The sequence below is a fragment of the Mesoplodon bidens genome, assembly GCF_964165515.1.
Source record: "Mesoplodon bidens genome assembly, contig: HAP1_SCAFFOLD_750, whole genome shotgun sequence".
Lineage (NCBI taxonomy): Eukaryota > Metazoa > Chordata > Mammalia > Artiodactyla > Ziphiidae > Mesoplodon > Mesoplodon bidens.
In genome coordinates this window covers 18,779-35,008 of record NW_027671950.1, presented here as the reverse complement: position 1 = coordinate 35,008, position 16,230 = coordinate 18,779, and the positions used below count along the sequence as shown (strand labels likewise).

The following is a 16,230-nucleotide window of genomic DNA, read 5'->3' as shown; positions in this document are numbered from 1 at the left end:
TTTGGCAGTTATGAATAAAGCTGCCATAAACGTCCACGTGCAGAGTTTTGTGTGGACATGTTTTCAACTCCTTTGAGTAAATACCAAGGGCGCGGTTGCTGAATCGTGTGGTTAGAGTACATTTAGGTGTTTTTTTTAATTTTAATTTATTTTATTTTATTTATTTTTGGCTGCGTTGGGTCTTCATTGCTGCGCACGGGCTTTCTCTAGTTGCCGCAAGCGGGGGCTACTCTTCCTTGTGGTGCACGGGCTTCTCATTGCAGTGGCTTCTCTTGTTGCGTTGCATGGTCTCTAGGTGCGCAGGCTTCAGTAGTTTGGCACGCAGGCTCAGTAGTTGGGGCTCACAGGCTCTAGAGCACAGGCTCAGTAGTTGTGGCACACAGGCTTAGTTGCTCTGTGGCATGCGGGATCTTCCCAGACCAGGGCTTGAACCTGTGTCCCTTGCATTGGCAGGCGGATTCTTAACCACTACGCCACCAGGGAAGTCCGTAGAGTACGTTTAGTTTTTAAGAAAACCACAAAACTCTTTTCCAAAGTGGCTGTTTTGCGTTCCCGCCAACAATGAATGAGAGTTCCTGTTGCTTCACATCCTCGCTAGCGTTTGGTATCGTCACTACTATCATATTTTGTGTGGAACTTCCAGGGCATTTTCCCATGGAAAGAGCTGTGTGATTCTAGGCAAGTTACTTCCCCTCTCTGTGCCTGTTTCTTTACCTGTAAAATGGGGATAATAGGGAATACTCACCCCGTAGGATTTTTGTGAGGATTAAAATGCATTGATATATGTAAAGTATTCAGAATAGTACCTGGCATAAAATAGGCACTACCTATCCACGTGTATTGATTTTTTAACTTTACAAAAGAATAATGTCATATTATACCCAATTTCCTTTAGTTTCATTCCTAACAGTACATCTGGAGCATCCTTCAATGTCAATACACACAGATCTACATCATCGCTGTCACTGATGGCAAGGAACCCCATTCTGAAGGATATACCGTAATTTATTTAGCCAGTCCTCTATCATGGGCATTTAAGTTGCTTCCAGTTTTTCACACTTAATAGATGAGGCTGACATAAATATTATTCACACATACCTGTTCATCTTATCTTTATCATCCTAGATGTGGAAGGATATGAACCACTTTCATTCAACAAAGATTTATCGCAGGCCTCCTAGATACCAGGCACAGTGCAGGATGGAAATATAATGGAGTCAGAAACAGGTAGAATCCAGGTTATGGGGTATATGGATGTTGGCTGTAAAATTCCTCCCTGTTCGCTGTACATTTGAAATCTTTCATTATAAAATATTGGGGAACTAACAGGCACTCTCCCTGCGCTTGTAGATCTTAGGGTCTCAGGGAGGAATAGGGTGGGGCCTTAACTGAAAAATCACTCACATGTAAAACTTTAATCATGACAGTTGCTTTGAAGAAGTGCAGGGCTCTGACCTGGTCAGGGACGGCAGGGCAACTGCAGGGTGCATAGGAGTTATTTGCCAAAGAGGGGAGGGGAGGGCATTCTGGGTGGAGGGAGCAGCGTGGTGGGATCGAAGGAAGCATGGAGAACTCAAGGGGCTTAAAGAAATGGAGGCGGAGGGCAGGGACTGGTGAAGGAGGTCCACAGGGGCTGTATCATGGTGTGGCCAGGGGCTTGCAGAGCCCTGGTAAGAAGCTCTGCTTTAACCTGAGAGCAGAGAGAAGCCCACGAAAGGTTTTAAGGAAGAAACTGATGGAACAGGCTTGCATTTGGAGACAGTCATCTTGGCCACGAGTGGAAAATGTACAGGAAGGTGGCCAGCACAGAACCCCGGGAGAGCAGTTAGGAGGCTGTCACAAGACACGATGGTGGCCCTCACTGTGGCAATGGAGGGGACGGAGCAAGAGAGAAGATTCCAGGGGCATTTAAGAGATGAATCAACAGGCCTCAGTGATGGAGTTAGATATGGCTAGAAGGGAAGTGATGGAGAGAAAGGGGGCTACAGATCTCCAGGTTTCTGGCTTGTGTTAAAAGTACAGATGTGGTTCCTTCACTAAAATCCAGAGTAAGGAATGCCACAGGAGGACCGGGTTTGAGAGGGAAGATGAGTGTGAGGTGCCTGTAGACATCCAAAGTGAGGTGCCAAGGACGCAGCTGTCACCCTGGATATCCAACCATATCAGTGATGTGGCGCCGGAACCCAGAAGAACATGTGCCACATAGCGGGTGCTTAGTCAGATGGGATGGATGGACGGGTGGATGGATGGATGGTGATTAAAGCCATACGTGTGAATGGTATCACTAGGAAGAAAGTATTGAATGAGAAGGGAGAGCCCAGGGCCACACCTGGGAAACTCCAACATTTATCGTTGATCCTTCTTGCCAAAGTGCTCTCCAGGGAGGCTGCACAAACTTGACATTCTTGCAATAATGAATGAGAATAGAGGAGTGATTTTCAACTCCGGTGATTAAACAACCCCAGCCAGGATATGTCTAAGGTAATCCAGAAGGTGGTGCGAATTTCTTTTAAATGTGTTTAAAAAGAAAGGCAAGGCTTCCCTGGTGGCACAGTGGTTGGGAGTCTGCCTGCTAATGCAGGGGACACGGGTTTGAGCCCTGGTCTGGGAGGATCCCACATGCCGCGGAGCAGCTAGGCCCGTGAGCCACAACTACTGAGCCTGCGCGTCTGGAGCCTGTGCTCCGCAACAAGAGACGCTGCGATAGTGAGAGGCCCGTGCACCGCGATGAAGAGTGGCCCCTGCTTGCTGCAACTAGATGAAGCCCTCTCACAGAAACGAAGACCCAAGACAGCCAAAAAAATAAATAAATAAACAAATCTGGGGTTTAAGAAAAAAAAGAGAGGCAAAATCAAGATTAACTTTTCTGTAAGTGCCTGCCCCTCACAGAGAGCATAGAGAAGAGGGGCGTTGCATTTCTCCCGGCAACCCAGACCCTCCCCAACCACTGTATTACTGTTGTAATCATGGCAGAGTCTGAGTGTGCGTGAAACCAAGAGAGATGTGGCCCACAGTTCTAGCTGTTCTTCAAAATCAGAACTAAAACAAGGAAAGGTCATGATCTCTATCCTAGTAATAGCGGGGCCAAGCAATGTGTGCACTGTCCCCTCCCCAGGCTTTAGGAGTCACTGAAGCCTCTGTCTCTAAATCTAGTCTTACATTACCGTAAAGAAACATGGGTTGCAAAATTAAGCCCTCAGGGGCTTCCCTGGTGGCGCAGTGGTTGAGAGTCCGCCTGCTGATGCAGGGGACACGGGTTCGTGCCCCGGTCCGGGAAGATCCCACATGCCGCGGAGCGGCTGGGCCCGTGAGCCATGGCTGCTGAGCCTGCGCGTCCGGAGCCTGTGCTCCACAACAGGAGAGGCCACAACAGTGAGAGGCCCACGTACCGCTAAAAAAAAAAAAAAAAAAGAAGAAGCTGGCTCAAAAACTTTTTGTGTGTTAGACCACCATGATAAGTGATTCAAGGTACTTCCCATTACTTAGGCCAGCAGGGGATCCCCCAGTCACTCATCACCATACACAAGCAGTCCTAAGAGCCTTGTGTGTTCACAGTTCCTAAGAGGAGGGTAGGAACCATGGTTTGTTTAATTCCTCCTCGGTACTTGTCACTGTGTTAGTTGTTTTACATGTACTGTGTACTTTCATCTTCCAACAGCCCAATGAGCCAGGTACTATTGTCGTCTTTATTTTGCAAGTAAGGAAACTGAGTATCAATAACATTAAGGAACTTGCTCAAAGTCACACAGCGGGTACATGGTAGGGTCAGGACTCAAACTGAGGTCGTTGTGACCCTAGCACTTGTGCTTTTTCTGTGACCCCACATGCCCTCTGAAGATCCAGAGGGGTACCAGGTACATGCCCAGTTCCTAGAGGACAGGTTCTGTCGTTAACTTGAACAGAGACAAACCTGAGAGTTTCATTCCCTGGAGTGAAGGGTGTCTGATGCGCACCGCGGGCCTCGCCCCAGCAAAGCCCCATTTGCATTAGAGCGAATAATTCTGAGTTCAGGCTTTGGAGACCAGCTGCTAAGGTGTGACTCTCAAGTGTGCGCTTACTCATTGTGTGAGCAAGTCTCGACTTCTGTGTGCCTCTGTTTACTTGGTTATAAAATGGGGTTAAGATCTCACCAGGTAGTTGTGAGGATTAAACGACTTGGTACCCAAATCATGGGGTCACACATAAGCCTTAGTAAATGGTAGCTGCCATCCGCATCAGCCTTGAATACTTGTTGATTTAATGTGAACTAAATGTGGATGGCAAGCAGATGGGTATGCGCACAGGCAGGGCAGCTTGATTTACTCACGCCAAGGTGCCTTTACCTGTGACCCCTGCCGCATCTCTATTTGACAGCTAGTCAGATTTTCTTAGCCGTGAGCACTCAGTTCTCTTCCCAGGCCTTCTTCCTCAGCTCTTGACAATGGGCTGCATTTCCTAGCTGCCGAGTGGTAAAGCTGGGACTCCATCCAGGTCCCTGTGACCTCAAAGCCCCTGCTCTGAACCACCATACTACCTGCCTTTTAAAATATTGTCCTAAGGGATAAAACACACGTAACGAGTTAGGTCTGTAAAATCCTGAAATAAATCCCTCAGGGAAATCCAGGTTGAGTAACTATTGTTGGATCATGTCATGAGCAGCCCAGGAGATTGGGGTCACTACTAAAGATCTGATTGGTTAAGATATCACCTAACACCTGTCAGAATGGCCGTCACCAAAAAGAACACAAATAACAAGTGTTGGCGAGGATATGGAGAAAAGGGAACCCTTGTACACTGTTGGTGGAAATGTAAATTGGTGTGGCCACTACGGAAAACAGTTTGAAGGTTTCTCAAAACACTAAAAATAGAACTATCATATGATCCAGCAATTCCACTCCTGGGTATTTATTCCCCTAAAATGAAAACCACTAATTCAAAAAGATACATGCACCCCAATGTTCATAGCAGCATTATATACGATAGCCAAGACATGGAAGCAACCTAAGTGCCCATCAACAGATGAGTGGATAAAGAAGATGCAGTAGGGAATTCCCTGGCGGTCCAGTGGATAGGAGTTGACGCTTTCACTGCTACGGCCCAGGTTCAGTCCCTGGTTGGAGAACTAAGATCCCACAAGCTGCATGGTGTGGCCACCCCCCAAAAATAGATGTGATATATCAATATCTATATCTATATCTATATCTATATCTGCAGTGGAATACTACACAGCCATAAAAAAGAATGCAATTTTGCCATTTGCAGCAACATGGATGGACTTGGAGGGTACTATGCTTAGTGAAATAAGTCAGACAGAGAAAGACAAATACTGTATGATATGACTTTTATGTGGAATCTAAAAAATAAAACTACTGAATATAAGAAAAAAAGAAATAGACTCACAGATATAGAAAACAAACTAGTGGTTACCAGTGGGGAGCGGGAAAGGGGGAGGGACAAGTTAGAGGTAGGGAAATAAGAGGAACAAACTACCGTGCTCACTTCAGCAGCACATATACTAAAATTGGAACAATACAGAGAAGATTAACATGGCCCCTGTGCAAGGATGACACGGAAATTCATGAAGCGTTCCATCCTTTTGTGACCAGAATGGGAAGGAAATTCAAAAAAGAGGGGATATATGAATACATAGAGCTGATTCACATTGCTGTACAGTTGAAACTAACACAACATCGTAAAGCAGCTATACTCCAATTTTAAAAAAAGAGGTACAAACTACTATGTATAAAATAAATAAGCTACAATGATATATTTTACAGCACAGGGAATATAGCCAATATATATTTTTTAATTTCACTTTTTCCTAATTTTTTTTCTTTTTCTTTAAACCCCACATTTGTTTATTTATTTTTTTTTTTGGCTGTCTTGGGTCTTCGTTTCTGTGCGAGGGCTTTCTCTATTTGTGGCAAGCGGGGGCCACTCCTCATTGTGGTGCGCTGGCCTCTCACTATCGCGGCCTCTCTCGTTGTGGAGCACAGGCTCCAGACGCGCAGGCTCAGTAGTTGTGGCTCACAGGCCTAGTCGCTCCGCGGCATTTGGGATCCTCCCAGACCAGGGCCCGAACCCATGTCCCCTGCATTAGCAGGCAGACTCTCAACCACTGCGCCACCAGGGAAGCCCATAGCCAATATTTTATAATAACTATAAATGGAATATAACCTCTAAAAATTGTGAATCACTATGTTGTACACCTGAAACATACAATATTTTACATTGACTATATCTCAATTAAAAAATTAAAAAGCTGTGACCTAAAAAAAAAAAAACTGATTGGTGAAGGATTACTGTGTGGTCCCACTGGAAGACAGGAAACATGTAAGGAGGACCTTAAAAGTCAGCTCCCCTCTCCTCCTGCCTGGTTTCTCAGCTTCTTTTGATAAGGGAAAGAAAGGACTTTTTACATTGATCTTTGCAAGCTCAGTTGATTGTGTCTATGTCTGCAAGATTTTGTTGCAAATAAAAGGATTCCCTGCATACATAGAAAATCGCTCTTTCTCAGATATCCAAGATACGCAGTATTTTTATGTGAAAAAAAAGAAAGTTGTAATACAATATGCACAGTGTTCTCCCCTTTTTTTTCTTTTTTTTTTTTCAAATGCCAATATCCGACCACAGGAGAAATCTGGAGGAAAAGACATAAAAGTGTTGAGAGTATTATCCCAGCATGATGAGACTGCATGAGCCATGACTTTCACTCAGTCGTTCAACAACTATTTATTGCAGCCCTACTGTGTGCCGGCCACTGAGGATACAGCGGGGGGACACTTTCCACTTTATGGGTTTCTGCCCTGTTTGGATTTGTGTAACAGGCATGTGTAACTTTTGTATCCAGAACTATAATCAAGAATTGCTTCTTCTCCCAAAGAAGAAAATCCCTCTTTCCAACAGCCCAAGTCCGCATCACCCATCTCTGCCATCTCGGGATCCGCCCAGCGCCCCTCTCCTCACGCACCCTTCACATCAGCCAGCCCAGCCCTTCACTCTCCAGCCTCTAGTCTCTCTGAAAAGAGAATGAGAGACCTAGGTCTGAATTCTGATCCTACTGCTTACCAGCTCCATAGCTTAACCTTGCTGGGCGTCTGTGTCTCACCTATAAATGCAAACACATTTCCTTGCTGGGCTGTTTGTAATGATCAGAAAATATCACGTGGTAAACTTCTGGCATGGTGCCTGGCACACGGCAAGTGGTTAATACTGAATAGCTATTATTATAATATTATTATTCTCACTCTTCCAAGCTGGAAATTCTCAACAAGTGGCAATGTCAGAGGTCAAGGGCCCAGGCACGAGCCTATTCAGCTCCCCTCCTGTCTCTCTCCGCACCCACCTTTCCTCCTTTCCCTCCATCTTCCCTCACTACATTCTCTTTCCAAATGCAGCTCTTCCCTCCCTGAGTCTCCCCTTCTCTCTCCCTCCCAGACGACCTTGTGCACAAGCTCCTGAATCACGACCTCCTTCTTCAGCGTCTACAGCCTCCCACTCCATCTTTCTCCTTCATCATCAAACATGCACTTCAAGCTGGTGTATCTTCACTGGGACCACTTCTTCTTCAGCTCCTTTTCTACTGCTTGTACTCCTGTCCCACTAAGACCTTGAAGTGCATTACACCCTGTGTGCTCACCACCAACTTCCCACATTGTCTTTGCCTCTTTGGCAACTGACGTGGCCCCCCTGCACTGAAGCCCCAGCTTCCTCCCCCCACCATGTTCTCCCTGGCCTACCCAACCCTCTCGGTTTGCTTTCTTGAAACCCTCTCATCTTTGATAATTACAGCTTGGGTGGGTGATGCTCATGGCAGCCAGTAGGTGGAGGCCAGGGATGCTGCTAAACGTCCTACGGTGCCCAGGACGGCTCCCACAACGAGGACTGTCCAGCCCAACACGTCGAGATGCTGCAGTTGAGAAATGCTGCTGGCTCCTTCGTCTCTAATACATCCCGGTTATTTTTCTGAAAAAAAAAATCACCCTTCATTAAGCCAGCTCACTGCTCCATCAGAAGCTGAAATAGCAGTGACTCAGACCCTGGAGTCACACCACTGTGATCCCAAGCCCTGGCTCAGCCATTTGCCAGCTGTGTGGCGTCCAGCAGCCACAGGTCTCAGAGCCCGACCGCCTCGTGTGTAAAAGGAGGCGATGGCGGGACAGTACAGTGGGGTGATGCGTTGATTGCTTGGCAGAGGGCCGGGCACACAGGTCACACTCGTGACATTTCAGTGATGTTTAAATCAAGTTTATACTCTTTAGGCTACTGTTCTAGGCTGGCCACAAACTGAGCTCAGCTTTCCATCCCGACTCTTCCCTCTACTCCTCCCCTCCCCCATCATCTGCTCTAACCCAATTAAGCTCTTCCAGAACATGCACTGCATTTCCCTACCTCTCATCCTACCTCCTGCCTTCACCCCCCATATTAGTTTCCTATGGCTGTTCTAACAAATTACCACAAACTTAGGGGCTTAACACCACTCATATTTATTCTTTTACAGTTCTGGAGGCCAAAGGTCCAAAATCAGTTTCGCTAAGGTAAAGGCAAGGGGCTGGTTCCTTCTGGAGGCTCTAGGAAAGAATCCGTTTCCTTGCCTTTTCTAGTCTCTAGACTGGAAAAGGCGAGGAAATAAAAATTCCCCGCTTTCCTTGGCTCACGGCAGAGGAGCACCTTCAACTCTCTGCTTCTGTCACAACACCGTCTCTGTCTGTAGTCAGACTCCCTGTGTCTGCTTCTTGTAAGAACCCATGCGCCTATGTTGGGTCCCCCCAGCTAATCCAGGATAAGCCCGCATCTCAAGATCCTTACCCTCATCACATCTGCAAAGGTCCTTCTGCCCTGTCAGGTAATGTTCATAGGCTCTACGGATTAGGACCCAGACATCTTTGGGGGGGAGGCATCATTCACCCAACCACCTCTTCCATTCTGACACGCCATCCCCTCCAACTCTGCATACCCACGCGTGCCCACGCCCAGTGGGGCCTCAGCCAAGCAGTGATCACACCAGGTGAATGATGGCGCCTCCCCTGGGACTCTTTCATAGACGGATGCTGTGCAAGGACCAACCTTGGGGAACTTCCCAGGATAAATACCCTGTTTAGAGAGAATAGGGCTTTCAAGAAACCAAGCTTGCTGCTGGGTGGAGCCCTGGGCTAGGACACAGAAGCCTGGGTTCAAGTCCATCCTCACACCTGTGGCTGAAGGTTCCCCCTCAGTGCCCCCGCCCTGGGAGGCTGCAGCCTCATATGAGCTGTGTGGCCTTGGACAAGTCATTTCACCTCTCTGGGCCTCGATGCCTCACCTGCCAAGGGAGGATGGTGAGCTAATTAGTACTGGCCTGTGGTAAGTGTCCAGTAAATACCAGCTGTGACTTTTACATGCAGTAACTTCTTCCTGAGCCTTTCTTTTGAGTGTAAATTATTTCTTTTATAGATCACAAGGACCACATGGATGGATCATTTCTAGACTTAAAGACCCTCGGGATGGAAAAAAATGTTCGGAAAATATTGGAGGTAAAACCTGACTTGCCAACTTTTTCAAGAGTAGAGATCGGAATGGTAACCAAAGAAACTTTGTCTCTGCATTGACTGACACGTGGGGAGGGTGGGCGTGAGGACAGACACTAGCCGTGTGCCCTGGCACCACTGTATACATCATTGGTTCGAGGCCAGGTCCTCCCTGATGGGCTGGCACCTGTATGGACTGGTCGGTACCTGGCCGTAACAGCGATCCAATGTTTGAATAGAAAGGCGGCTTCCCATCATGTACAGCATGATATAGCATTGCACTGATGCTGGCCAGGTCAATCTCTGGGCCCTCCTTTTCACATCACATGTTGTATTCTGCAGAAAATATCCAACAAGCTAATGTACAACAGTATGTCATGAGCTTGCCTAACATTTGCTTTTTGCTATAAACTGAAAAACATGAACACATAAAGGGCAGCAGAAGGGAGCCATGATGATTAAGAAGACACAAGTTCTAGAATCAGAGACCTGTGTCCTAATCCCAGCTCTGCAAGCTCTGTGACCTTGGGCAGCCTCCTAACCTTTCTGGGACTTCAATTTCCCAGCTGTAAAATGATGATGGAAAAATTAAAGGAGATCATTATGTAAAGTGCTTATCCCAGTGCCTAGCTCATAGCGAGCACTTTAATAGATGATAGTTATTATTGTCAAACAGTATTTAAAGAGTATTATCCAAGAAAACCTTCCTTTCTTAGGGAGCATAGTTTGTGTTTTCCAGGATTTTCAGAGGTAATTTGATTGCTAGGTTGAAGGTGCCCTGTATCCTAAATGGATGTTTGACCGGGTGTTTGACTGACACATGACAATGGACAGCTCAGGCCAGCGTGGCTTGCTGCAGCAGCTGGTCTAAACCAGCTTTTGGAAAACATAATAAAGCCATCCTCTCTGTACCAGCATTTTCTCCTACAATTTTTCTAGACATTTGCTCACACGTCTAGAGATGTGAGTCTTCAGAAACTTGTTGGTCTTCCTGATAAAATCGAACCTTCCTTCTCTGAGGTTGGGAGTAGAGGGACCGTCTCCAGGTGGGGAGCTCAGCTGGATCTCACGTCCTGATGGTCCTGCTTCCAAGACCTTCTCCTTGGCAACAAGCCCTCATCCCACCACTGACACCACAGAGCAGGAAACCTCCTAACTCTCAATCCTCCAAGGTTGGCAGTAATTAAATGAAAGAGCAGGAGGAAGAATAGCTGACATCTGTGAACTGCTTACTGTGTGCCAGGCGTTGAGCTCAGCCGGCTCCATGCCTTATGTCATTTAACCATCGTAGCAGCCTTGTGTCATAGTTACTATTATTGTCCCCATTTAACAGATAAGAAAAATTAAGGCTTCAGGAGGTCAAGTACCTCACCCAAGGTCACAGAATAATGATTGAAGACACACCAGGGGTGTGTCCCTGGTGGTCTGTCTGCGAGCCTGCAGAGACCGGGTGGGGACTGTGTGCTTGGATCCTGTAGCCCAGGCTCTTCCTTAGTGACCCTCCCCTCAGGAAAAGAGGGGGCGTCTGGAGCGGTACAGAGGATGCAGCTCAGGGTAGCTGAAGACACTGAGCAGCATCTCAGGTTCTTTTTGCAGCAGATCTGCCCGGTTTATTGTCATCTTCAGATACCCTCTTTTATTCTCATCTCCATAGATACATAGACAAATATGTCCACTCTTATCTATCACAGTCACTTTGGGGGCCATTATAGTTTTTTAGTTGTTTTGTTTTTAATCTCAGAGGTTTTCAGGGTAGTGCCAACAAATGCTAGGGCTAAGAGGTGCTCATGGCAAGCATTAAAAGCCAATTTATTTTTTAAGGAGGCTTATTATGGTTATTTGTAGTCATTCAGATCGGGTAACCTATTCAGACTGGTGGCCATTCCATGCAGTCATTTGGCCTTCCAGCAGCCAGCTGGCTGGTTGGGGTCTTAGGGAGATGCAGCTGCAAACACTATCTGCATTGTCTCTGGAAAGGGTCTGAAGGGATGCCCACCCACCAGGTTCCAGAGCTAGGAGAAGGTTGGGCCAAATTTTGTGAGGGTATGGTTTCTGCTGCACAGAAATGAGATTCCTTTAATAAAAAGGAGGGAGGCTATTTTCCACTTAACCTTCATTCGTTCATTCAACAAACATGCCCACTATGCACCACTCGGTGCCAGGTGCCATGCTGGGCACAAGGAGGGAGATAGTGAGCAAAAGCCACATGGTCCCCATTTTTCTGGAGCTTGTCTTCTCAACATCAGCGGTACTGATTTTTTGAGCCAGGTAACTCTTTGTTTGGGAGACTGCCCTATGCATCGTGGGGTGTTTAGCAGCATCCTTGTCCTCTACCCACTAGACGCCAACAGCAATTATGACACCCACAAATGTGTCCAGGCATTGCTAAATGTCCTGGAGGGGGTAGGGTGGACAGAGTCACCCCCAGTTGAGAACCACTGGCCTAAAGGGAAGACAGACGAGACGGTGGCCAAAGAATGGCACAAGTGATGCATCATTTCAAAGGCAGTCGTGCTCTGAAGGGGTAGGAACACAGTCATAAAGAAAGCAGTTCACAGAGTCAGACTGGATTTAAAACCAACTCTCTTGGCATGGACATATATACACACACACGCTTCCAAAGGTAAAATAGATAGCTAGTGGGAAGCAGCTGCATCGCACAGGGAGAGTAGGTTGGTGCTGTGTGTCTACCTAGAGGGGTGGGATAGGGAGGGTGGGAGGGAGATGCAAGAGTCAGGGGATATGGGGATATATGGATACGTATAGCTGATTCACTTTTTGATACAGCAGACACTAACACACCATTGTAAAGCAATTATACTCCAATAAAGATGTTAAAAAAATTAACTCTCTCAAATTATTCTTTAGTATCTTTCCAGTTCTTCCATTATTCTTTGGGTTATTCTTCTGGATGTAGAAAATCATAACGGAATGCCAAGAGAGTTTTTCTTCTTTTTTTTATTTCAGCCTCAAAATGGCCTTTCCAGCCCAGGGTCCATCATGGTCTCTGAGAAGTTAAGGAAAATGGATGTGGCTGACGCTTTAGATCTTAGTGAAAAGCTGGTAGGTATACCCAGCATCAGTCCCCTCCTGTCCAAACGTGCGTGCCCTGCAGATAGTTTAAACATCAACTCCACATACATGTTTAGTTGTTACAGTAGCTCCACGAGACCCATCTCCTATCCCAGCATGGGCTAGAAATTGCAGAGCCCAATTCCTTGGAAGACTGGGTAGTAAGAATGAATGTTTATGTCTGTTGTCATTCCCCCTCCCCACTTCCCCCCAATTCTCAAAAAGGCATAGTGTAAATGGATGCGGGGGAAAATGAAAGTCGTACTAAAAGCCCCAAATGCACTCATTTGCAAAGCATGTGTTTCTTCTCTGCAACTGCAGAAAATGAATGAAACAGAATTAGACGTTTGCCTCCTCAAAGTGGCCTCCAGCGGTCTTGGGCCAGGCCTCTTACCTGAGAAATGCTTTCTCGTAGTACATGGACATGAGCAAAACCCTCGGGACTTTGATGAACATCAAAGGTATGTCAGGTCACGTGTCCATGAAACACCTCTCCCGAAAAGAGAGGGAGAGAGTCTACCAGCTTCGACTAACAGACCTGTACCTGGTGTTTGATAAGATCACCCTACTCAAGAACCAGCTGCAGAGAAAAGAAGAGCTTTTGAGACGATACGAGAAGGACATTGAACAGCTCATGTGTGGCCCATGTCTCCGGCAAAAGGCCCAGGCCTCCATTCTCCAGGCTAAACCTCGGTGCAGCTGCAGACCCGTAGGGACCAGGACAAGAGGACAGAGGCCTGGGTGTGGAGGGGGGCAGGCGGGATGGTGACTCAGGGCCTGATGGACCCAAGTCTCTGGGCAAGAAAGCAGCAGTTAAAGTACCCTACTGTTAAGGAATAAGGTGCACCTTTTATAAATGTGTCTGATGTTTCACCATGTGTGTGCTTTTCGTAATTCCATCCTATTTTCAGTGGTATCCGTTCCCCCACCCTCTCTGGGAAATTGGGAGGGGCTGGTAGCATAACCGTTGCCCCCTTCATGCTGCACGTCCACAGCCAATGGGCTATTTATTCTGCCCTCTAGTCCCCACATCTTCAGCCTTCCCCCCACTTGTAAGGAAACCGCGAAGCCAGGCATATATGGAAGTGTTCTGAGGATCTCCCAGGTCAGGAGCATTGGTGGTGAGTGAGAAAGCTGAGGAGAAAAGAGACTTTGTCTCTCCTGTGTGCTCAGGCAGAGCAAAGTGTCGGTTCAGATGTACCAGTCACAGGTGGCAAAGCTGAAGGACATCTCCAGAGAGGCCGAAGAAAAGGCGCTGCTGAAGGAGGCCCTGGCGCACATGGAAGAGTGGCTGCACCAGGAGAAGAGGGTCACCAGGGCGATCAGGCAGCAGAAGGTGAGAGGTCCCTGCTCGGAGCAGAGCCTCTGAGGCTGCCCCTCAGCTCCCTTTAGAAACAGCCAACTGAGGCCCCAGTGGGATCCAGGCAGCAAAGAATGCATTCACTCATTGCAAAGGAAGGTGGCAGAATAGCTTTAGCTTTAGGCAGACTTAGGTTTAGACTCTTGTTCTGCCATTTACTGTGTGACTTCAGGCAGCTTTTTTTTTTTAACATCTTTATTGGAGTATAATTGCTTTACAGTGTTGTGTTCATTTCTGCTGTATAACAAAGTGAATCAGCTATATGCATACGTATATCCTCAGATCCCTCCCTCTTGTGTCTCCCTCCCACCCTCCTTATCCCACCCATCTAGGTGGTCACAAGGCACTGAGCTGATCTCCCTGTGCTATGCAGCTCTTTCCCACTAGCTATCTATTTTATGTTTCGTAGTGTATATATGTCCATGCCACTCTCTCATTTCGTCCCAGCTTACCCTTCCCCCTCCCCATGTCCTCAAGTCCATTCTCTACATCTGTGTCTTTATTCCTGGCTGCCCCTAGGTTCATCAGAACATTCTTTTTTTTTTTTTTTTTTAGATTCCATATATATGTGTTAGCTTAACCTCTCTGAGACTCATAGTCTAGCTTGCCTCTATTTTTTTTAACTTTCTTTTTTTTAATTTAATTTTTATTTTATATTGGAGTATAGTTGATTTACAGAGTTGTGTTAGTTTCACATGTACAGCAAAGTGATTCAGTTATACATGTACATATATCTATTCTTTTTCAGATTCTTTTCCCATAATAGTTATTTCAGAATATTGAGTAGAGTTCCCTGTGTTATACAGTAGGTCCTTCTTGATTACATGTTTTATATATAATAGTGTGTATATGTTAAACCCAAAATCCTAATTTATCCTTCCCCACCACATTTCCACTTTGGTAACCATAAGTTTGTTTTCAAAGTCTGTGAGTCTCTTTCTGTTTTGTAAATAAGCTCATTTGTATCATTTTTTTTAGATTCCACATATAAGTGATATCATATGATATTTGTCTTTGTCTGACCTACTTCACATACTATGATAGTCTCTAGGTCCATCCATGTTGCTGCAAATGGCATTACTTCACTCTTTTTTATGGCTGAGTAGTATTCCACTGTATATTTGTACCACATCTTCTTTATCCACTCCTCCATCGACATTTAGGCTGCTTCCATGTCCTGGCTGTTGTGAACAGTGCTTTCTGAGACTCATAGTCTAGCTCGTCTGTATTTTTTAACTTTTGATAATTTGTGTATTTTATCTTGTTTTTTCTATCCAGATAACTATTTTTTCTACCAGTTTTATTGAGACATAATTGACACACAGCACTGTACTGAGCTTAAGGGTGTCCAGCATCATGATCTGACTTCCCTGCCTCCTGAAATGATGACCACAATCAGTTGAGTGAACAGCCCGAGTGTTTTTAAAGGCGGCGCTTCTGATTTTCATTGTTCTGCCAGGTGCCAGGGATACACCGAGGAATAAGCTTTCTGAGAATAAAGATTTGGGTTTGCTCTTCTGAGTAGCCAGAATAGTACTCCAGTCTTTCTGACTTGGGGCTGTGTATTTGTACACGCATGCTTGCGTGTATCTGTGTACATGTGAGTATGTGCTGTGTGTTTGCATGTGTGTGTATTTGCATGTGTGTGTTTGTTGCCTGCATGAGCTCTAAGGAGGCCAAGGTGATAGAAGGGTGCCCTTCTCCTTAACCAGGAGGTGATGGTCAGATAGTTCCTTGCAGAAGCCTGCCCTCCATCCTGCGAACCTTCCAGGCAACAGGTTTCCAGACAGCAGGCTCTCTGACTTAGAGCCCCAGAAATGAAAAGTGGCTGTCCTGCTCTGAGGGAGCCTGGATGCGGTGTTTCCAGTGCTCACTGCTGTGAATTAAACATCACAGGCCTTAGTCTGCATGTGTCATGGGGCTGCCTCAGGCAGAGGACAGTTTCCTTTCACACCAAGCAATGCCAGGGAGAGGTGGGCCAGTGACAGAGTTGTGACTTTCCCTTTGATGTGCCCTCTGGAGAGCTCACCCCTCCCCGAAATGCCCCCCCCGCCCACAGGGCTTGGCAGACTAGGCCCCAAAGCAGAGACACCAGACCACAGAATGGGAGAGAGAAGGGCCCAAAAAAAGCCATTGTCATGTACTGAAAACCTGAGGATTTACATAATCAGGCTTCACATGTATTATTCATGGGCTGCCTCATTCATACACAATGCAAGGGACGTGCCAGCCTGTTTGTCAGGAAGAAAACAATACTACATTTTAAAGTTTTGCTGGATCCTAAAGGGCACTTGTATACATCTGTCTTGGCAT

The 16,230-nt window shown here is 46.4% G+C and overlaps 1 protein-coding gene across 1 annotated transcript in view; it reads left to right on the top strand.

Moving 5' to 3' along the window:
• LOC308610747 (forkhead-associated domain-containing protein 1-like) overlaps positions 1 to 13,893 on the top strand; it is a gene marked incomplete at both ends in the record, with an annotated part of 93,272 nt that extends 79,379 nt beyond the window's left edge. The window contains 4 exons of the mRNA XM_081259769.1: positions 9,412 to 9,536; positions 12,453 to 12,548; positions 12,973 to 13,193; positions 13,731 to 13,893. Of these exons, the coding sequence (XP_081115895.1) occupies positions 9,412 to 9,536; positions 12,453 to 12,548; positions 12,973 to 13,193; positions 13,731 to 13,893 (605 nt within the window). The remainder of the gene's footprint in view (positions 1 to 9,411; positions 9,537 to 12,452; positions 12,549 to 12,972; positions 13,194 to 13,730) is intronic.
• Between the last annotated feature and the right edge of the window lie 2,337 nt (positions 13,894 to 16,230).